Below are 23,058 nucleotides of genomic sequence, written 5' to 3'. Positions count from 1 at the left end.
GAAAAGGCGGCGGCGGCGGGCTCCTCGCGGCCGAATCTGCGCCTGCGGACGCGCAGATTAGACAGGAGGGGCGGGAGCAGGCCCGCGTCACCTCTTTCCTCCATCCCCGCGCGGGAGCTGGCCGCCTCCGCTCCCGTGCCGGCCTCCCCGCCCGGGACTCAGGTGAGCCTAGAGGAAAGGGGGCTTCGCCCCTGCCTTTCGCGGCAGGGGTAGTGGCTCTTATCCCTTGGGCGCGCTCTCCGTTGTTGGCCTGCAGCGGGCCGCTGCTAACGGCCGCTGAGCGCCGCCTGCTCCCAGGCGGCAGCGCGGCCCGTGACCGCACGGCCCCCCCAGGACGAGTCCCCGAGCCCTGGCGCCGCTGCGCAGGGGCCTGGCGGTATTTTGCGGTGTCGATCCTGCCCCTCAGCCTGAAACCCCACAGTTTAGTGACCTCGAGCCGGGGCGGGGGGAGGGTTGTTATGGAGTTTGCGGGGCTTCCGCGAGGGAGTACGAGCAGGGTCTTTTCTGAACGTTTCCCATCATCTGCCTTTGCCTCTGCTTTCTGGTAACGAGAGCTGACGCTGGTTTTCTTAGCGAGGGCCGCTGAACCTGGCATCTGAGAACCTGTGGTGGACTTAAGGGCTCCAGCGCTGCTACTATAAAGGAGATTTGTCCCATTCTCAGGAACAGGTCAGGTACTAAGTTGCACTGGGATCAGAGAGGAGGGCTGTCGCCTCATACCATCCTTTCTCTTCCCCATTAAACCTAAGTTTTGCCGTGAAGTAGCACAAAAATATTTATTCAACAAACTGAATGGCCTCAGTTTGGTTTCCTTGAGTATTTTTTGTTGTAGTTGTTGTTAGTCAGTCTTTTTCCAAATTGTAGATGTGTTCAAAATAAAAACCCTAAAAAATGGGTTTGACTGGAAAGTAAATTTTCTTCTCTCTTCTTTCATTTTCTGGTTTTCATCTATTGGACAGTGGATTTTAGCACGGGAGAGGTTTCAGCTGCAGTAATGTGTCTAGTTTTGCATATAATGTTCAAAAAAGAGAAATGTAAGTGAGCTGGAGGAGTCCTAGTGGAGAGAAGAAGAGGTATGATACACGTATGTGCTCCCATAGCATAAACTTAGGCTATATCTTGCTTTTTTTAGATTATTATTAATTAGATATTTTAAAGGTAACAAAAACCATCCTAAAGCATGTCAAAGTTACAAAATCGTAGAGAAAAAATGATCATTACCTACCCCTCCCCACAGATCTCCTCCCTGTTTAAAAAGTGCCTGTCTGGGCAAAGGAGGAAATAAAGTCCTAATGCATCCTACAAGGATTTCAGATTTTGAGAGGTGCATATCAACAGATACAGGGCTTCAGTTAAAGGTTAATTAAGGTGATTCCTTTTGTTCTGGTCTTGCATTCAAGTGAGGAGACTTATAACTGCAATTTGTAAGAATAACTACCTAAATTTCTGTATTGATGCACTCAATTATAGTTTGGAAGCACTCAGCATTTTGGAAACTGGTATTCATATTTCAGCTCTTACCTATCCTATGGACATTGAAATCGAAATTTAGATGAATATTTATAAAAATTTGGTTCTTAAATTTTCTTGCCAAAACAAGTTAACAAACCCTTTTTTATATGTGTTCATTGCTAATGCAGGAAATTATCTCAAGAAAATGAAGTCGAACAAAGGAAAGGCCTGTACTAGAGAGAGAGACTTTGTATACGAGTTCAGTGCTGGAAATCAACATTCAGTGCTTACAGTGCCTCTCAAATTCCCTGTGCAAGAGAACATTAGTCACCTACATGGACGTTTAATGCTTCTGCATAATCTACCATGTGTTATAGAAAACGGTAAGAATTGATTTTGTAAAATAGTGTCACATATAGGTATATATATGCATATATGTATAAAATGTCTTATGTTTTAAGAAAGCAAAAAAAGTTATTTGCCAGCACTGTCTCTAAATTTTTTTAAAAAAACAGTACCTTAGTGAAAAAGACTGCTAGTACTAGCAAGAGAGGTGCCAAGTAAAAGGCTTTCAGAAAAACTGTATGTGTTTGCTAGATGGTTATTGATATTTCTGTTGAAATTGTTTTGTTGATGGAACATTCTCATCTTGTTAAGATAGACCTGAAGCAATCACTTAATAAGTTCATAGAAGAAGAAACTATAAAAGATTACGACAGAGAAGCTGAAATGGCTCTGGAAGCTGTAAAATCGGGAAAAGTAGATATAAACCAGTTGGCAGATACTTGGGCTAAAGCTTATAAAGAGGTAAGACTGAAAAGTTAATATTCAAGCTGTGCTTTGTATGATCATGTGTATGCATGAGTGCATACACAGATGTAGTTACCTCTGTAAAGATGTGAAATTACATTTAAAGTCACTTCTGTTGATCAGTTCATATTTTTTTATCCAAAAATTATCACTGAATCTTCATCCTGTATGTTCTTAGTCGAGTTTTTACTGAATTTATCTTGTTACTGTTTAAAAGAAAAAGTAGTGCAGTGAAAAGATAAAAAACAGGTAACTGACTAGTGATAGTGAAACAAAAGTAGATCCAAGGATTGTGGTGTATTTGAATCAAAACAGAAGATAGTAAGGTGGTTCTCCTGCTTTCTCATAAGGTTGTTTACTACACAGGATAGGGATATTTCAACTGAACTCAACATACTGACTTGATTTGATGCAGACTTAACTATGCCTGAAGTTGCTTTGCTTTGGCTGTTCAGCAGATCCGAAAAATAGCTGTGAAGACTTGAAGGAGAAAGTGAGTGGCTAGAAAAAACTTATTAGCTCATCTCCTGCGTTTATGCAACTATTTTATGCTATTTAGTGCTGTTCAGGCTTTAGCTGGAGTAATGTGTCCAGTTTTGCATGTAGTGCTCTAAGAATGTAAATGAACTAGAGGATTCCTACTGGAGAGAAAAAAGAATGACAGACATTATTAGCCTCTGAGGAAAAGGTTAAAGGAATTGGCTTTGCTTGTCATGCAATAGAGAAGAATATTGTGAGAAGCTTAAGTGTTCCAAAACATAAAAATGTGTTATAAAGAGAATAGGCAAAGAATTTTTTGCCTTATTGAACATGAACAATATGATATCAGCTTAACATTCAGAAAAGAAAAACTGTATTGGGTGGAGTTGAGAATGTGGCAAACTATTGAAAGAGTTTACCTTCTTTTCTTTGCTAGAGTTTTCTACTGATTAGGCAACACTTTTACTGGTTAGACAACACTTTTGCATTGTTTGCATGATACAGGCATACTTGAAATCTTGCCTCAGTATAAGGATTAGGTTTAGGTGATGCATTGATATTTCTGTCCTACACTTCAGTGATACCGTCTCCATTTTTCAGCTGAATTAGATGGAAACAACTGCAGAAGTAAGGATTGTTTTCAGTTTAAAAGGGCTTGCAAAACTGGCATCTTCGAGGCATTTTTAGTTCGTTAAAATTTGTTCTTCTTAAGTCGTTGTTCAACTTTAAGTGACACCTGAGCTTATCCTTCCTTTTTTAGGAAGGTATTTCTTGCACAGTTGTTTTAGGCCCTTTTAAAAATTGATCAGTAGGGAATGTTATAGTTGAGAGATTCTTGACAGAACCTTAAATACTTAAAAATAGGAAGAGCTAAAATCATTGTTCTTTCCAAGTTAGTAGTGGCTGAAAATGTTTAATTCCTCGCAGGAGTCAAAACGTGTAATGTTTCTGCTACTGGTTGCTTTGAAATACAAAGACTGTGGTAAGAAAGGAAGGGGGAAAATGTTAAAAGCTAAAGTAGAATACAAAGAGCTCAAATTAGGAAGGACATCATTCATGCAACTTGAAGGATGTGTGGTAGTGTGAATGCCCAGTAGGTTACTTTATTAGGGATTCTTGTTATATGTCCTTAGATGTATCATATGGTTTAAAAGCTCTTATAATTTTTAGACAATGCTAGAATATGCAAAACCTGAGGAAACCAGTTGGGATGAAGATTTTGCAGATGTTTATCATGATCTGATACATTCTCCAGCCTCTGAAACACTGTTAAACTTGGAACATAATTATTTTGTTAGTATCTCAGAATTAATAAGCGAAAGAGATGTGGAACTGAAAAAACTCCGGGAAAGGTATTCTTTTTTTAATGCCTTTTTAATGTCTCTTGTTAATGTCTTTTTAATATCTTGAATATCTTAAATGCAGGTGCATACCGCTGGGTTTATACAGCTCATATGACAATGTATGTCGACTTTATTTGATAATAATGTAATCTCTGCTTTAGTTTTGTGTTTCTCTCTTTAAAATTAGTCATGTAGCCTGTGTTACTGGAGTCAACTATCTTGTGCTCTTCTAAGTCACTAAAAACAATAAAAGCTAAAAAACAAAGTCTGTGTGCTGTAGCTCTTGTGCCTTTACCATAATGTAATACGAATGAAAAACTGGAAGTTCCACAGCATGGAAAGATGAGCAAAAGATTTGAACCAACTCCAATTCAAAAGCTGCTAAATTAGGAATTTGGGACTATATCTGATCGGATTATATCTGATCTGGAGTTCCCTAGCTTGAAAAACTGTAGGTGGCTGTTTTGTCCACATGGGGGAGCACATACAATGCTTTTTTCAGTGAGATTAAGTAGATTAAGGAGGATGAATGTACACAAAAATGTATAGATACAAACACTGGAATGCTTATGAGATGCCAGAATATGCTAAGAAAGTATGTTTTAGTGTACCAGGCGGCAGTACTCCTCTTACAATGTGAGCTTAAAATAACAAATTACAGTGGATATCTGCTCCTATAGCTTCTTTCCAGTGTTCTTCCAAACTGAATTTTACATAGCTCTGATTTGGAGATAAAAATTGCCAGTGATGTGTGATTGCATAAAATTCTTGCTGTTTATGGGACTGTTGTCTCAGCTATGCATGTAGAAGAAAGAACACTTAGTACTAAGAGTAGTAATCTTGTAGAGTTCTAATCGAGTGTAGCTGTGTGTGGACTCCAGTGAAATTTATTGTGTGTATTTGACATAATCATGAATATCCATCAATTGGTGGCAGCTGAGGCTATCCCAGATGAGCTGTAAGTGTTGTTCTGTTTACACAGAAGTGTATTTGGAAGCCCTGACTCTAAATTTTTTTGTGGATATTCTGTGCTAAATCTGTGCTAGGCTAAAGTGATTCGTTGCTGGAGAACAGAGTGAATGCAAAAGAGGGAGTGAAGCCAGGGACTTAAGAAGATAAAGGAGGGACAAAGTATTGGATGAATTGGTGATAGCAGGGCAGCACTTCAGTTCTAGCTTGTGTTGTTGAATGTAGTTTCAGTTGGAAATTAATCTGTTAAAACAACAGTGTATTTGGCCTATGTATTTGGCCCACTTCCTGGTCGTTACATGTCGTATCATCTGTATTGGAGAAAAAAAAATCAAAGGACTAAATAGGTCCTAAACAAAACTATCATTTCAAAACAATTACTATATCTAGATTATGACATCTAGCTGGGGACAGAGTTAAAACCTTTGATTTTTATGTCTGTGTTCTTTAATGAGCTTTTGTATCTAGGAGTTTGATATTTTTGGGGGCTCTAAAATTCTTAAAAAAATACAAGGCTTGCTTTTTATAAAAGTAGCAGCTGTTTTAAATTGAAATATGTAAACACTTAACTGGATGATTGAGGGACTACTATGAAACTGAATTTCAGTAAAGGAAAAATATTCTTGATGTACTGGGAGTGAAAATTTGATATGTTTATGTCCAGTGACTTTTTAATTATTTTTCTAGATCAAATCATTAACTCCTCGAAGGAGTAAAATAATGAAAAATCCATAACATTGGTAGTATTAAATGTCCAACTAAATAGCCATTATAAAATGCTGTTCACTTATTGTAATGTTTTACAGTCCGCAGTGAAGTCACTAATGCTCCACTTGCAGGGCCATGTTTCTCTTCCGGACCCTTACCCCAGTACACTCAATGTAAAGGGCTGCTTCTGCTAAGAGGAGCTGCTGATTAGTTTTTTTTTCCATGTCCTGACAGGACAAGAAAGAGTGTAACTGAACTTCAGCAAGGAAAATTTGGACCAGGTATTAGCAAAAACCCTTCTAATGGTAAGAATAGTAAAGCACTAGAATAGAGTGTCTGGAGAGACTATATTCACTTCTCGTGAATATCTCAGAGAACAAACTCTGATAAGCGTGTGAATCCTGATTTCAAAAAGAGCAGATGGACAAAATACCACTGAAGGTATCTTTCAGCTATATGTTCAGTTTTGTATCTGTGCCTCTGACGAGCATTGAGCAATTGACTGATAAAATTGATCATCATATCAGTGACTGTATCAACAGCAATTTGTGTTCTTCTGCCAGTTTGTGAAAGGGTTACCTGTTGCAAATCTTCATTGGCTTCTCTTTCAGACAAGGAGCAGAAATGGATAAGGTGATGCAGGAGCTAGGGAAATCACTAACAGACCAAGATGTAAATTCATTAGCAGCTCAGCATTTTGAATCTCAGCAGGTAAACTAAGTTCAGTGGACTAGAATAGATCCTACAAGTAACTGTCTTAACAAAACCCAAAGCACTCAGTTTATCACTGTCTGTTTTTAGGATTTGGAGAACAAGTGGACCAACGAGTTAAAACAGTCTACTGCTATCCAGAAGCAGGAATATCAGGAGTGGGTTATAAAACTGCATCAGGACCTGAAGAATCCTAACAATAGCTCAATCAGGTATTGAATTCTACTGTGAACTTCACTTCCATCTGTAGTAATTTAAAGAGTATGTAAATAATTTATATACTCTTTCTTTAAGAATAATTATTTAAACAGGATAATGTTTAGAGAGGCAAATAAAGGCAAATAAATCATGATTAAATCTATACTTCTAGAAATTTCTTCTTAGTACTAATGTACTAAATTTTATCCTGAGCTGTGTAGTTTTTGTTTTTTTTCTCTCCCTCTGCTACATTTCACCGTACTTTCTATTATCAGTTAAGGAGGCTCTGCGGAGTAATTGTAGTTTAATAAACTGTAACAGCCATCACAAATTTTGAGTTAATAAGCTTCCTTTTTATGTGTACATCACTGAAGCATAAAAATCTTGGGTTTTTTTTAGTGTGACCACTTCTGCTGAGAGTTTAAAGAAAAATATTTTAACTGAGGAAATACCAGGGAAATCAGTAACCACTACCTTTGCTGCTATTTGAAAACTAGGAAGTAAAACCAGATGCTTTCTAATGTCTTGAGTTAGTAAAAGAGTCTATTTGAATAGAGCGTGAAGGTGGGTGTAAAAAGGAATCTATGGGAATCTTGACACCCTTGAACAAAATGAATGCCAGTGGTGAGAGGGTACAGGCATGGAACATAAAGGAAAGTGATGAAGGATTTCATGTTTTCAGTTTTTCCTTTGGAGAGAAGAAGGCAGAATATATGGAACATGAAGAGAGAGAAGAAGGGAAAAATACTAGGATGCTGTTTTGTTTAGATTTCTCACCTGATGTTGATTTGCCTCTTTCCTGCTAGTTTGTTAACATTGCAGAGAGTTTAATTTGGCTTTTCTAGCTTCCTATTTTGTGAGAAAAATCTTAAATCTAGCAACTTCATAGCTAAGGTTTTAGGTATTCTAAATAGGCTGAGAAGTGCTCATTTTCATCTCATTCCTATTTTCCTATCGTATATTATAACAAGGTATTCTAATGTTTGTTGCTTGATCTCAAAATGCTTTAAAAGGAGACTGGTAATGTAAATGGAGTCTACTATTCCTGCTCATTTTCGGATGGAGTGCTATAAACACAAGACCTCAGATTAACAGAGTTCATTCAGATAGGCTTAACCTTTTGGCTTCCAGAGATCAATTAAGCAAACTTTTGGATCACTTTTGTAAAATGTTGCTGTCTTAATGAGAAACCTACTGAAATGTATATTCTACTCTTTGCTTATTTTAGTGATGAAATCAAGGTTCGGCCCAGTCAATTGAGAGAATCTGTAGAAGGAAATGGAAGAATTTATGAAGAGCAAAGACTGTTAGAAGAAAGTTTTACTATTCACTTAGGTAAGTAAATAAACCAAACATAACAAATGCTAATCACAGTTAAGCTAAATGCCAAATAGTAAGTAATAAACAATAGATCTAAGCTATGTATTATTTACAATATTAAACTGCCTAAATATAGTATACACTTTGTAATTGTTTTATTTGTTGTACACATATGTAAGAAAGATACAGTACTATATATACAATGTTAAACAATGTTTAGCCAGCTGAAAAATACTTCATGGAAAACATCCTACAGGCATGTTTTTATCCACTCTAGCAAGGTGACTAGTGTAGAAAAGCATGCTAACATCAAAACATGCAGTGATTAAAAAAGTACATTTTAATTTTTGATAAGGTTGATAAGAAAAAAATGGGAGTTAAATTGAATTCTAGTGATAAATTACCAGGAAAACAAATGCTTGAAATATTTACTCTACATTTATGCAGTAGAGACTTTTTATGTTTTCTGTGCTACCTGCATTAGTATTTCTTCCATTGCCTTATAGGGGAGGAAGGCTCACTTCAGATATAGATCTACCTCACTTTGACAGAGTGAAAATGCAGTATTTTCAAACACTGTCTTGTTAACTGTTGATATGAATATAAAACTGTATAAATGATTTAGAACTTTCCTTGAGTATTATGAGTTTTATTGCCCTTGTACATCTTTTTCACAAGACTTTGGGAAATGTTCTGATCCCTGCCATTTTAATAACAATCCAGAGTTTCTTGCCTTACTGTATGTATTAAAATCATTTATATTCCACAAATCTCAGAATTTGCTTTCCGTACAGGAGCTCAGTTGAAGACCATGCATAATTTAAGATTACTGAGAGCAGATATGTTGGACTTCTGTAAACATAAAAGTAATCATCGAAGTGGAGTAAAACTTCACAGACTTCAAACTGCAATGTCTCTCTATTCAGCTTCTCTCTGTGGCCTGGTTTTATTAGTCGATAACCGTATCAGTTTGTATAGTGGCATCAAAAGAGGTGAGTCCTCTAAATGGGTGTACTGTGTTAGTGAAGACAAATGTTGCTCTGTAACATTTGCTGTTTTCTCTCACAAAAGGTGTTCCTTGTAAAATTAAAATTTACTGAAGGCTCTCGGTCTTTTGCATGTGATATTACAAAAAGGTAACAAAAATAGGATGAAGTATGCAAAAAGAGGTAAGGATAGAAAAAGTGAGAGTTGTGCTAAGTAGCTTGATCTCAGATATGCTGTTATCTCCCTGGCCTCCATCCTGACTTCTGCACTCAGAAGTACTGAAGTGTTTTGAGTGGACAATGTGACGCTGATTTGCTTCTCTTAGACCAACTGACTTTCAGTGGGGCCTTATGACTCTCTAATGTCAATCTAGCATACTTAAATCTGTTTGCAAAGATTAAAATTCAGTTCTTAAAGCTAAGCTTTCAAATTGATAGTAAATGTATTTAAATGTCATGTGTGTTAAAAATCTCCAGCATCCTGACTTACATAAAAATGAACAGTAGGCGCTGGAAAAACTTGATGCATAGGTGGGAGGGAAAGTAGCCCAAGGTACACTGATACACTATAAAAATAGGTTTGTAAAGGAGAGCAGTAAAAATTACAGTTGCATGTCTACTGTTTATTGTTTCCAGGTTGCTTTAATTCTAAAATTATTTTCTCCTACTCAGTTATATACTTTACTAAATCTAGGGTCATCAAGGTAAGACAGACATTTCAGTAATACTGTTAAACACAAAATGAAACCTAGCAGCCACCAAATAGATCTTACAGTCACAGTAGGGGGGAAAACAAGGGGAAATGAGAAAATATATCGTGATCTCCAAAATGCAATTCTCAAACTTTGATTTCATTGAATTCCACCGGGATTATGGCAAACTTAACTGTGGGCTCCTTCCACAGCTGTCTGACCCATCCTTCTTCTTTGTAAAAATGTCAGAGAACTGAATCACTGTCATGTCTCAGCTCCTTTGATCTAGATGGATGTATTATGTTAAACCACCAATGAAGATCTGATTGTACAAAGACCCCAAACCACTGTAGGCAGCAACTGAGGTGTGGGCACTTCCCCCTCCCTCCCTCAGCTTCTGTCACCTCTGTGGTGAGAATGAGAGCTTTTAGCAGAGGGCAGTAATAAACATCTTTGAAAGAAGAGGAGAGTCTGCATCTTGAAATGTTAGAGCTGTTTGTTGCAAGAACACTATTCGGAATCAATTCTCCTTCCCAAAAGGCCATTTAAGAAATAGACATGCTAGAAGGTTGAATGGTACATAAAGTTGACAAAAACACTAATACTTCAGTACTGTTATTTAAATAGAGCAATAATGGGTTGTGCACTCAAAATTTCTGGGTTGCAGAAGTATAGAAACAGTTTTCTGCTCCCATTGGAAAAAGAAAAACACAAATCTAGTAGCCTCTGTTTTGTGATGGTCTAGAAAATCCCTCAAACCTCTGTGGGATTTGCAAAGCTAGTTGACTTGAATGAGCCTCATGTGAGCACAGAGTTTATCCAGGTGTTTTACATTGATTTAAGAAACATCAGTCACTCAAATGGCACTGAACAGGATAGGGCTGCAGTCCTACAAAGTCCTGCAGTTTACTTGGTTGGCCTTGTTTGTTTAGTTCCATCCTGAATAAGCTAGCATACATGTTTAGTATGTTTTGCTAGTTCTATTGTGTCCTGCAAAAGTCTTGATGTTGCATTTTTGGTTAAGTCTGTTATCCAAAAAGAGTTCCGTTTGTCTCAAAGTTCAGGATTAGTGTAAGTATTTGCAAGACTTGAGAACTACGGCTGTAATGGTTTTCAGGCAGTCTTATCTCTTCCAAGTTGATGCTTTTGAAACTGGATCTTGATAGTACTTGGAGCCTGTAGGCATCTCTAGGAAACAGCCTTGAGCAGAAAATGGAACTCTGACACATGATCATGCATCATTCTACTTTCATTCAGACTATTTTTCCAAGCTAGATGAATAGTTTCTTTTATATACTTCATATTTATACATTGCCTGGCACAACCAGTCTCTTACAGTAGCTCTTCAAATTCCTTATATAACTTGGGTTTTGAGCAGGTATAGTATACTTACTATAAACAAATGATAAGCTACAATAGAGTTAATTGTAACTTAAATACAAGCAAATAAAAAAAAATGTTGTTTCAAATAAAATGTTTTCTGTATTTATTTTTATATTGATACCCATGACAGACATGATCTTATATGAGCTGCTTTTTTGCTCAGTTTTGGACATCAGAATTTAATAAAGCATTTTATGTACAGATTTTTACAATGGAGACTTAATCTAGAAAGGTAAATTATATTAAGACTTTCTCTATACCTCACCTGTTCCTGTAGCAGCCTGTTCACAGTAGTTACGTGGTGCTCTTCAGATAGGCAACTGGAGTACATTAAATACTTAAAGGAGGTTTAGAGCATGTACCTCAAAATGGGAAGTAAGTAGCAATTGTTTAGTGTAATCTAGCTTCTTGCTAATGGCTTGCTTTGGCTTCCATTGGCTTGCATGGAAACAAGGTTGAATGTCGAGGGAATAGAACACCAGTCACAGAAACAATATGATAAGATCCTAATTATCAATATAATTTTTCAAAATTTAACATCAGACTTCATTATCAGGAGAAGGAACTTGCATCTTTCCACCTCATAGTACTTTTCTTCAGTTTCCAAGTCTGTGTTTTGAGAATTAAAAGGAAAAAAAAGTATTTCAAGCTTTCCAGATCAGCTGTTTATTCATTTAATAAATAGTTCTCATTTTATAAAACAAGTAGGAATGCTGTAGTGGTTGAAAATACCTGCTACATATGTTTTAATAAAGCAACTCAGACTGAAGAACTATTATTAGCAGACAAAATCATTTTTAAAGCACAGCATAGTAAGTTAATGCATATATTTTATTACTGTTGCTTTTGTTTGTTTGATCTGTATATGTGGTTTTGCCGGAAGATTAACAGCACTGTTTGAAGATTTCTTTCCAACTAATCCATTCACTTCAAAAAATTCTAGCTCTGCCATAAACTATTTAGGATTTAAAGTGGAACACAGCAAGGGGTTGATTGGTTTGTTTGTTTTGCCATTATAACTAGCCTTCCTTGAACAATAGCACAGAATTATGTAATGTTGCCAGACACAGTTTGTGATGTGAATTTTGATCTTTTTTTTTTCTCCATAGATTTTGCAACTGTTTGCCAAGAATGCACGGATTTCCATTTTCCTGGAATTCAAGAACAGCTTGAAATTATCCAGAAGGTTGTACTTAAGGCCAGAGCTCAGCGTAGCAGTAAGTCGAAAAGACATCATGGTCAGTGCCAACCAAAATTACTTTTCTTGAAATAGAATAGTGGTCAACTGAATATTTGTGGTTATGGTCAAGTTGATTTCACTTTATCTGTAAGTTAGAACATCCCATTTTATAGATAAGGAAACTGAAATAAACACAGACAAGTCTACATGAGGTTCTCTGTTTGCAGATAGCCTGTTCACATATGTTTCTGCCATAACAGACATACTTAAAAGAAATAAAAAGAGACTGAGTTTCTGATCACACTATTATACCATGGAAAATATTTAGGCCTGTTATACTTTTCCTCTTCTGCAGTTTAAACTTTGTCTGTAGCAATATACAGACATAATCTGACTTGACTTTTTTTTCTTTCAATGTAAAGCTTTAAAGTTTGCAGAAGAGGAGTTAGGACTTCTTCCCTTCCTTGTAAATGAGTACTGAAAAATGTATACTTTTTAGTAGTGGCCAAATCCTTATGAATGGTTTACTTTGCTGTTAAATTTACAAATATCTGGGAAATTTTCTGACCACATGCTGTTAAGGCAGTACTTGTACATCATGAAACTTTGTTTTTCTTGCAAAGACCTACTTCTGTGGTTTAAATACGTCAGTAACATGAATAGATTCATAAGAGTACATAGAGAAACAAGTTTTCCTAAGAACTTACATGCCACTGTAGTCTCAAAAAACTGAAAGCTTTTTTTATAATGCTGGTTTTATATAAATTTCTTAATAATTTTCCTTGTAATAGTAGGAATAAATTTATTTTAGGTAGTTACTTTGCTGTTGCTTTTTAAGTAAAGTATTATGTAGCTGTGGAGGTAATTTGGAAAGTTTAGTGTTAAGTTTTGAATATATTGTGTTTTCTTTTGTCTGAATGAAGAAGTATCATGGGATGATTTAATTAGAAATATAATGATTTGAAATAGGACCTAGTTCAGTGTCAATCAAATAAAACATAAATACTTCCTGTCCCTCCCTCATTTTCTTCAGTTTTATGGTAAAAATTAAAACCACATGTCATTGCAGTACATCAAAATTGAATGCCAAAACATAATTAATACATGATGTGTTTAATATTTGTACTATGTGTTTATATATAGGAAACAAAAATAGCGGGAATGAAGATAAATTCAAGAGTATTGAACGAAACCAGTCAAATATTATGCCGGGTGAGTTGCACTGCACTTTTTCCCCCTCTTCTTATGGCAAATTGTGTTTTATAAATGCATATTTTTAGTTCTAAATTCAGAACATAAATTATAAACTAAATCTGAGTTGACCTCAATCAGAGAAGAAGGATGTTCTTGTGGGTAAGGCAGGGAGTTGGGTGTCAGGACATCTGGTTTCTATTCCTAGCTTTACTGCCATCTCATCATGTGACCTGGGGCAAATCAGTTAACTTCTCTGTGCCTGAAATTTGTTTTCAGAATTTGAGAAGAAAAGATCTTTGAATACCTTGAAAGGAAGGTGAAACTTAAATAGTAGCAAATACTTTTTTTTAGCATAACTATATGTATGCCACTGTTCTGATTCAGTAAAGCATTTTAGAATGTATTTAACTTAGAGAATGTAAGAATCTTTTCCTCTAAAAGAAGAAATATCTTTTGTATGTGTTACCATTTTAGTAAAGAACACTTCTGTGGGATTTGTAGGTGAATGCCCAATAGTGGGGGAGAGGAGATAAATACATGCAATTTGTGGTGGAATATGGGAGCTTCTTAAAACTGCTTTCATGGTTACTTTAGATCTTGTTAATGCATGTGAATTACAAATCAACTTGGGTCTGTAGTGGATAAATCCAGTGAATTTTGCTGCAGTGGCTTTTGTATTACTACTCTTAGATGGTCATTGCTGGGGAATACTGCCCCTGTAACAGACAGCAGAAAGGAGTGCATACCTGTTCTTCAACTGCTCCAGTGCAAAAGTAGTGTCTTAACTTAATTTGCCAATGAAAGTAGATTTGAAGAAAGATACTGACCTGTTGACTAAAATTGTAGGGATATAGCATACCTGCTTTTCTGCTGGCTTCAGTGTAGAGATGCTAATTTTCAGTGGAAAAGTAACATGGAGAGAGGCACATTTCACTGCACCTTGCTATTTCCTTACCTTTGATAATGAAACACTTAGTATAAAAATTTCTTCTGAAAAGATTTCTTACAAACTTTTTGAAAGCATTTCAGTAATTCTTCCTGTTACTATGAATTACTTATCATTCTAATAAACATTGATAACTGTTTCTTCTAGTATATATCTCAGTTGTTATATAACCCACTATCTTTTTCCACAGAGTTTTCACATCCTTTTCTTTAACCAATCCATTTTTGGTATTTCCACCTCCCACATCTGTCTGCAGTTTGTTGCTTACGTTACATATTTTGAGTATTACACCTCCTCTGTTTTTGTTTTTCTCTGTTTCCTACCATATATAGATGGTATCCGCCTGTACCGGCACTATTATGTCTTGTTACACCGGGTGTCTGTTATGCCAGTGAACCCCATCAAAGTAGGGAACTGCATGGACGATAAATGTAATACAGTGATGTTTCAAGAGTTTTTAGATTAGTTGGTTTCTGAATTTTATCTTCTTTTGTACCTCCTCTAATCTTCATTGTGTAATTGTATTTGCCTTTTGTCTGAATGGGTAAGAGAACCAGTACACACTAGAGAATTGTAGTCTACTTGCAATGTCTGGAAATCTTAATACTTACTGACTCTGTTTTTATGTTGCATAACAATTTTATTTTGATATAGATCACTACCATGGTATCTTTCTTCGTTTATATTATTCTGTAGGAGAATTCTACATCACTCGCCATTCAAATCTTTCTGAAATTCATGTTGCTTTTCATCTGTGTGTGGATGATAATGTAAGATCTGGTAACATAACTGCTCGGGATCCTGCAATAATGGGACTCAGAAATATTCTCAAAGTTTGTTGCACACACGACATTACTACAGTTAGTATTCCTCTCCTACTGGTACATGATATGTCAGAAGTAAGTAAGTAAATAAATAAATAATCAATTTATTTTTATTTTGTAAGTTGCGAAAACAAAGTTTATATTTATGAAAGGTATGTTTCATGCAGGTATAAGCCAAATGGGGCAGACATGTGCTCCTGCTGCATCACTGTGCTGTCACTAGTATCTATGTGGTGAGTTAAATTAAAGAAGTAAACCAGTTAAAGAAAACGTTTTAGCCAGCTGAACCTCTTTGTTTTTATTCCCAATCCTTATTCTGGATGCTTCACTATCTTGATCCAGCTGACAGTACAGTTGCACAAATACTATTGATGGCATGAAGGAGGTGATGGGAATATAGGGCAGCAAGTTAAAAGATGAGCTTATTGGCAACAGCCCTTTCTTAGAAACTATGGTTAGAGTCGCTGATACAATAGTGATGACAGATCCTCAATTTTTGCTGTTGCTATCTGGGAAAAATAGGTATCTCTACTTTATACCCTCAAATACTGGCTGGGCAAGAACCAGCATATGCAGAGGCTCCGTGGAAGCACAAGTGCGCTTACTTATTGTGCAGAGCCCTTGTATTCTCTTCTTCAGTGGGACACTGATGTGCAGGACTCATCTCTACCTAACTCTTAACTTTTCACAGTCTGTAGCAATTCAATATCGTTGATAATCTCTTTATTCTGTCAGATTTGGCTTAAAAATTAGAAGAGAGTGAGCTGAGATGGAGTGGAGAACCATCAGACAGTACAGCCATATGCCTTACTTCCTTAGGTGACAAATCTACAAACTTAACGAAATGAGAATAAGATAATACTGCCCTTAGTGATATCCTTGCATGTGTTTGATTATAGGCTGTTTTTCAAATACTCCTTTGATTTTTTTTCAATTGTAAATTTTAACACTGCCTTTTCTTTGTTGAAAATGCCTGACTCATGGAAAGAAAAATGCTTACCAGTGGATCACTTCTAGCAGGTGGAATAACTGTGGGTTTTTTAATTTTCTTTTTTTAATAGAATTTGATCTGAACATAGTGCAAAAGTGGATCCCTTTTGCAAGATCAGGGTCCTTCATTGGACAAGCAATGCAAAAGTTAGAAATTGCTAATAATGAAGATTCCAAAGAATATGCTTCTATACTTAAATGGAAACTTTTAGCAACAGATGATACTATTTCAGCAGTGTAGTTTTTCATCTCTATTACCAACACCTTTCTTGCACAAAAATGCCGGTAACCATCTTGCAGGAGCAGCCCGAGTTAATCATGGGACTCAGTTACAGTGCTTCAGAAACATGTAGCCTCGCCCCTCCCCTTTTTTAATCAAGCTGGCATGTGACTGTATTTATCCTTTTTGTCTTTAAACTTGTTAGTTTTAGTTTTCATTGAACATAAGTATTTTAGAGTACAAATAAAACTCAAGAAAAAATCTTCACCTTGCTTTTAGAGGGTGCTGTTGTTCAAACATGTGAAACTGAAGAACTGTGTTTTTATCTGATATTAGATTCTTAAAAGATCCTGGTAAAACAGCTTATATAATTGTTTTTTGTTCAGATATTTGCAGAAGCAGAAAGTGACCTTTGTGATAAGCATATGCTTAATCAAAACTGTATTATGTGGATTGCATTAGCAGAATTGTGTATTACAGTGCTTTGCAGCTGGCTGACCTCATTGAAACACACAAATACGTTATTTGTTGTTGAAGGAAAAGTGAATAATACCAAATTTCTGAAAGTTAATCTGAACTTGATGCCTTCAGCAGACCCAATTTTGAGTCTGCATTTACCACCTACATAAAAACATTTTTGTAAAGTGGTTAACCAGGAGCACAGCTGCAGAGATGTTTGCATGCTTCATTGTGACAGGCATTCATCATGAGCTTTATTTGTTTTCCCAAAGGTTATCTTCTTTTATAGATGGAAAAGCAGTGTTTGTAAGTTCATAGTAGTAATGAGTTCATGAAATTCAGTGAAGCCATTGCATTTTGTAATACTGAGACTTCATATAAGGCTAATGACTTTTTTTATTTTCTGAAAAAAATGGAGCTTTTGTTTACCTTAGTTTTTATGACCAGAGAACAACAAAACTCAGACTTCTGTGTTGAAGCTGATCATTAAGCTTAAAGAAGAAAGGAAACTGGATTTGAGATTTTAAAAAGTAAAAAAATGTACAAATTCAGATTCAGGCCAAATTAGTAACAACTTTACTTTAAAATTTTCCTATCTGATCATTGTTCTGAATCTTCTGTAAACTGAGCAGGGAAAGAAAAAGGCTGTAATAGTATGGCAATACTAAAAATGCTAGAGGTGGCATCTTTCCATGGTAGTTTCTATATAGCAGCCATTGCTGTCAGCTGTATAGCAGTACAGAGAAAAATGGAATTCCTCAAAGCTCTTAGGCAGCTGTCTCTGTGATCATAAGACAAAAATGTTTTGAAAAAAAGTAGAAATAAAAGGAGTATAAGCTGTGTAACAAATATTTATGAACATTGTTAATGTTTGTATTTTTGAGAGGTTATGGATGGGTATATTATCCTTAAATAATTCTTCCAGTACCATTCCCCACCTAGAAATAAATAGCTGCTAATACAGTATTTAGGATTTACATAGATATAAATGCCTTACTAACTCTTAACTTGTTAAAATTAACTATTTTAATCTATGGTATTTTGTCCCACAAGAAGTTCTCATGGAATTCAGTGTTTTTGTTACCCTCATTGTGACATGCTTCTGCAAAGACTTAAGGATACACTTAGCTTTATAAAAGTGATAACCCTATGGAGTGAATCTGTCACAAATTTAGATAAATAAAAAGGGCATGCACTGCATCTTACTAGTTGGGGAATTTGGCCTCTCTTTTGATTAGCAGAAGAAATGCTAACTTGACAGCAAATCTTTGTATCCTAAAAAGGAATTAAGTGAGATCTCCAATAATGAACAAAATCTAAAGATCTCAAGCACATACTCTACTTGATAGAATGCCATTAACTAAAATTCATCATAAAACAAATATTTTTTTCTGTGCCCAGTATTGTATTTAGAATTGATACTTACCTGATCCTTGATCTTTTGCACAACTGTTCCTTAATTTACATGTAGAAAAAAATCTTGACAGCATAGCAAAATCATGAGAACTTAGGTTTTAAAGATGAATTAGAAGGGAAGAATTAGTGCGTCATTTTCAGTTCTTTTGGTTTGTACTCAGTGGCCTTCTGCACTGAACCTATTATTTTCCCCAGTGCCCTTAACACTTGAGGTCTGCGTTCCTCTGAAATGATACAAGGAATAGTGCCATACCTGCTATTTCGGTCAGTCCTTTTAAGGCTTATTTCCCTTTATTGATTACACAAGGTACTCCTAAGTTGACTTTGGGATGACAGGACCTTTCTTTTTAGACACTGTTTTTTAACCTAAGCCAAAGCAATGATCCAAAGCAACAGTAAACCCCTACTTTGAATGTGACAGAAAACATGTATAGGCAAATAAATTATAACGAAGACCTAGTATATTTTCCAGAAGGCTTAGAAATGGGGGGAAAAAAATTGTTGTCCGGCGTTGTTCCGTCTGATTCGTGTGTTGTATAATCTAAAACCAGAACCAATTTATGCAATGATTTACGTAATAAAAAACATTTTTTTTAGAAAAGATATTCCTAGAAAAGATAGTTTGGGGAGGGCAGGAGATATTCCACTTACGTAGAAACTGTGGCTTTCAATTATTGTTTAATACAATCCTATTGAGTGTACTGATTTTGTTGATCAGTATTCTTATCTAAGTTTCCCAAATACGTGTATATTTTTTTAATCCTGAAATTAAGCTCTTTGAAAGTGACAGCTTGCACACTGTTTGACAGATTCCACAACAAATGCTAACTTTATTGAATAGAAGGTTATTTAAAGTGTAAATTTGAAAAGGTACATAGAGTGACAATTGTGTTTCCTCGTGTATAGTTCTGTATTCAAACTGGAAAGTGATTATTTTTTGATGTTTGAGAGTAGATCAGAACAAATAGGTACTGTTTTCTTTCTGAGAAGTATTTATAGTGACAGTCTTTCTGTTTCTGACTAAGAATATTTATCTTGGTATTTCTTAATTTATAGACAAAGAATGCTTAATATACTGAAGCACTTAAACTGTAACTTTGATTATTTAGACTAGTGCCTATCTATCTTAGAATAATTTAAATCAGTGTGGTTTCTCATACTTCGTATTGGTATTTAACTATAGATAATATTTTGCTATCTGGTAATATCTGAACCTGTCCCATGGGTTTTGTTTGTTCTAACTCTTTAACACAAATGCATCTTTAGATGAGAGGGCTTCTATCAATTCCAGTATTAGAGAAGAAATTTTTACTGTATATCTACAGTTAACTTTAACCAGAATCATGAAGAATGATATTATTACTGTTAAGATGTGTTAGGAACTTCTTTGTGGCGAACTGAAGCATGAATCTGACAGTTATCAATTGGATATTATATATTAAATTTTTCTTAAGTTCCACGGAGAAGTTAAATAGACTCATTTCCAAGGACATCAATAGGATTGTCTGTCAATTATATTTTTCTTTCAAAATCCCAGCTTAAAAAATACGTAGACTGTTCTGATACTGGGCTCTCGTAGCAGTAAGCAGGGCCTGAGCTTTTGTGGTTAGTTATAAAGTATATGCCATCTGCCTGGAATACTCTGGAAAACTGAATCCCTCATTGCTTGCCATGCTGCTTTAATAACCTGATGGGAACACGCTGTCTTATAGCAACTTTTTTTTTTTTTTAATTACCCTGCTACTCTGGTTAAATCTAGGGATCTATGGCAATGGGAGGTTTATTTATTTATTTATTTTTAGGAAATGACCATTGCATGGTGCTTGAAGAGGGCAGAGCTTGTTTTCAAGTGTGTCAAAGGTATGTTAGTGTGTCAGTGCTTGAGCTGTCTTTCTGTGTTGCACTTGATGACATTAGGCCTTATCTCAGACTCATTTTTCCCCCAAAAGTATTATTTTGTGTGAACTTACTGCTTGTTAAGACACACACTTATAATATATTTTTGTAGGTATTAACTATTATGTTATTATGGGACTATTCTAAGCATCGGAAAGTAATTTCAAACACTTAGAATGAAGACTAAAAATGTTTTGAAAGTACCTTTATAACTCATAAATATAGAAAATGGAGGGGAAAAAAAAAAGCCCTTTCTGCTGTTTTGAGCAATCTCACGACAATATTTTATAGCATTTAAAATGTTAATAGGGTTGTTCTTTTTAATGGCTATTCAGTAATTTCTTCCTGTTGTGATTCACAATAGAGTGTCATCCATGTAGTCACTTTCATTAAACAAGAAGCGTTTTTACAAATACCTTTATTTGTCATTAGTGTATTCCTGTGACCTTGTAGTTCATTGACTATGGTTAGGGAAGGCTTAACATAAAAGTGCGAAATCATCACATAAGCAATGAATATTGTTGCTACCAGATTTTCAGTACATGTTTGGCAAAGGGATATTCAGACTTGCACTCATTCATGTAGATTTGATCAGATCAAAGCTAAAGGAGAGAGATTTCTCAGTGAAAGCAAACTATTGAAAAATATCTCATAAGTCACATTCAGAGAAACCTCTGACTTCTGTTGGCTAGCAAACTTGTGCAATAGGACTAGATATTCTTTTCGGTTAAGGGTATACTGATTTTCTCCATAACTCCTCATTAGATCCTATAATAAGATCAGATTTCAGTCAGCAGATTGGCAAGTGTGATTTAAATGTGGTTAGTTACATCACTAGCTTAAAGGCAGTTATAATCCCAATTGTATGTGAAAATGGTATCACTGCTTGACAACGGTGTAATAGAAAAAAATTATATATCTAATGCATAATAAAAATGCTGGGGTTTTTAGGTTTCATGATGGAAATGGCCTCATGGGATGGAGGAATTTCTCGGACTGTACAGTTCCTGGTACCACATGTAAGTTAAACCAAGTTCATACTTAATTTAGGAGACTACCAAAACAAGAACTCAAATTTCAGCAGATCAAGGTTTGATTTTGTTATACCCTACTCTTTCTATATGAATTTAAATTACCACTTAGGTTTTGGTTCCATACCTATAAAATAAGAATAAAAGAGTTTTAGATTTTCGGATATCTTGTAGTGTCTTTGGAGGGTACCAGAAAATCAAATTGGGAAATTTACCTAATAGTGAATGTGTAAACTTTGAAAAAGATACTTCTTTGCTATTGTTTTCACCAAAGAAATGGGACTAATCTTGCATTACTTAGTATTAGGCTTTAACTGATCATGTTGTTTAGCATTATGGAAAGCTATAACACACTAGGTTCAGTAATGCTTCCACAAAATTATTAATCACCTTAGAAGTTTCAAGTTAACTATAATTAAGATACCAACGTAATTGAATTCATGGTTATAGCTGATCTTCAGAAATAGAAAGTTTTCCAACAGTGACCAGTACTAAGTTTTGTTTATTTGTTCTGAAAGCAGTGCTGGAAGTTATATAAAAATCAAAGTTATGTTAGGAAAGAAATAAGATGTATTTGTTGACAATGTAGTAAACCACTGAGTGAGGAAGAAGCCAAGAATAAACTAAGTACTGAACTTGACTCTAATTCTGGAATTCAGGGAGCAAGAGTCGTGTAGGTAACAACAAACAGCACTGTCATAATTCTGCCAGACAGAAATAATCAATTGTTGGAACAAGAAGTCTACTGGAAACAGATACACACATATGCACATAAATATACCAGCAGTATTTCTAGGTCAATCTTTATCTTTTGATTGAATTGAATATTATTATAACATGTATTTTGAAAACAATATTATTGGCCTTCTGAAAAACAGCAGTACCACTAAATATCAAGAAACAAAGCTTAGAAAGTTTTTTTCTTCCAAGCTACAGCAAAAAGCCAAAGATTACTGGTGTGTTTTTACTCTTTTTTTTTTACTTCCTCCCAGACAATTTCTGAGGAAATGTTTTACCAGCTAAGTAATATGCTTCCCCAGATCTTCCGAGTGTCCTCGACGCTGACTCTCACCTCTAAGCACTGAATTTTGTGCAGCAGTAAGGTGTATCCTGTTGAAAAAGGATGAGACTAATGAGATATTGTAGTGGAATGTCTCTTTTCTGAAGATTGATTATTCTGAATTGGAATTTGTTACAATTTCAAGAATAATATAATAAAAGATGTATGCTGTCTATACTTGAATATTGGCATTTAATTTTTGCCTCCTGTATTCTGTTTCAGTGCAGTGTTAATGTTGAATTCCTCACCTTTTTTGTGAAAGACTTTGATTGTGACTAATTGTATGTAATCAACAGAAACATAAATGATTGCCATAATTAAGTATTTGTAGTAGGAATAGGATCTTCTGTTGGTGGGGTGCACCTCTGGGTTGGGTTTTTAAAAACATTTTCTGAATTTACTCAGTAGCATTAAAAAAAAAAAAAAGATTGTCAGGCATCTCCTTAGAATAACTTAAAACTTAGATATAATTTGTTGCAGTTGTCTTTCCAAGGTCACAGTGGCCAGCAAATAAAATGTATAATCCCATCACTTTACCATTTAACTATTATAAAATGAAAAATCCATTAACCTGCTGCATTTTGTAAATCACTAAAAGTAATATGCTTGTGACGATGATGAGAATTCTTAAATTATTCTTTCTCTCTTTTTGCTATTTTTAGTATGTTATCTTTACGCTTTATTTTAAGATTTGACATTGACAAGTGTATCACATGAACAACTCCGAAGGAATGCTATATTGTTCTGAACTCTGTACAGGTATATTTTGCTGCCTGACGTCCAAATGTTC

The 23,058-nt window shown here is 35.4% G+C and overlaps 1 protein-coding gene across 6 annotated transcripts; it reads left to right on the top strand.

The window, feature by feature from the left end:
- Nucleotides 1-17: 17 nt before the first annotated feature.
- Nucleotides 18-22,445, top strand: FERRY3 (FERRY endosomal RAB5 effector complex subunit 3). Of its 6 annotated transcripts, none has more exons than XM_062593253.1 (14): nt 18-162; nt 1,641-1,835; nt 2,114-2,259; nt 3,913-4,094; nt 6,374-6,473; nt 6,564-6,685; nt 7,900-8,006; nt 8,786-8,983; nt 12,162-12,290; nt 13,376-13,444; nt 15,069-15,271; nt 20,084-20,141; nt 21,129-21,196; nt 22,201-22,445. In XM_062593253.1, exons 2-14 carry the CDS (start codon nt 1,658-1,660, stop codon nt 22,291-22,293), a joined length of 1,653 nt encoding a protein of 550 aa, XP_062449237.1. In that variant the 5' UTR covers nt 18-162; nt 1,641-1,657; the 3' UTR covers nt 22,294-22,445. The 6 variants fall into 6 exon arrangements, with proteins under 6 accessions (XP_062449237.1, XP_062449201.1, XP_062449209.1 ...); XM_062593217.1 differs by having other exon boundaries at nt 79-162; nt 12,162-12,269; XM_062593225.1 differs by having other exon boundaries at nt 79-162; nt 15,069-15,275; nt 22,201-22,292.
- The last annotated feature ends 613 nt before the right edge of the window (nt 22,446-23,058 follow it).

Source organism: Rhea pennata, chromosome 1 (genome assembly GCF_028389875.1).
Source record: "Rhea pennata isolate bPtePen1 chromosome 1, bPtePen1.pri, whole genome shotgun sequence".
NCBI classification, from domain to species: Eukaryota; Metazoa; Chordata; class Aves; order Rheiformes; family Rheidae; genus Rhea; species Rhea pennata.
Note: the sequence above shows the minus strand (reverse complement) of the source record. Positions and strands in the feature narration are given on the sequence as shown.

Excerpts from the sequence above, each read along its gene's own strand:
- FERRY3 (XM_062593253.1), top strand. The coding sequence starts at position 1,658 with ATGAAGTCGAACAAAGGAAAGGCCTGTACTAGAGAGAGAGACTTTGTA. Across the intron at positions 13,445-15,068 it reads CCAGTCAAATATTATGCCGG|GAGAATTCTACATCACTCGC; the intron begins GTGAGTTGCACT and ends ATTATTCTGTAG. Across the intron at positions 20,142-21,128 it reads TGTTTTCAAGTGTGTCAAAG|GTTTCATGATGGAAATGGCC; the intron begins GTATGTTAGTGT and ends TGGGGTTTTTAG.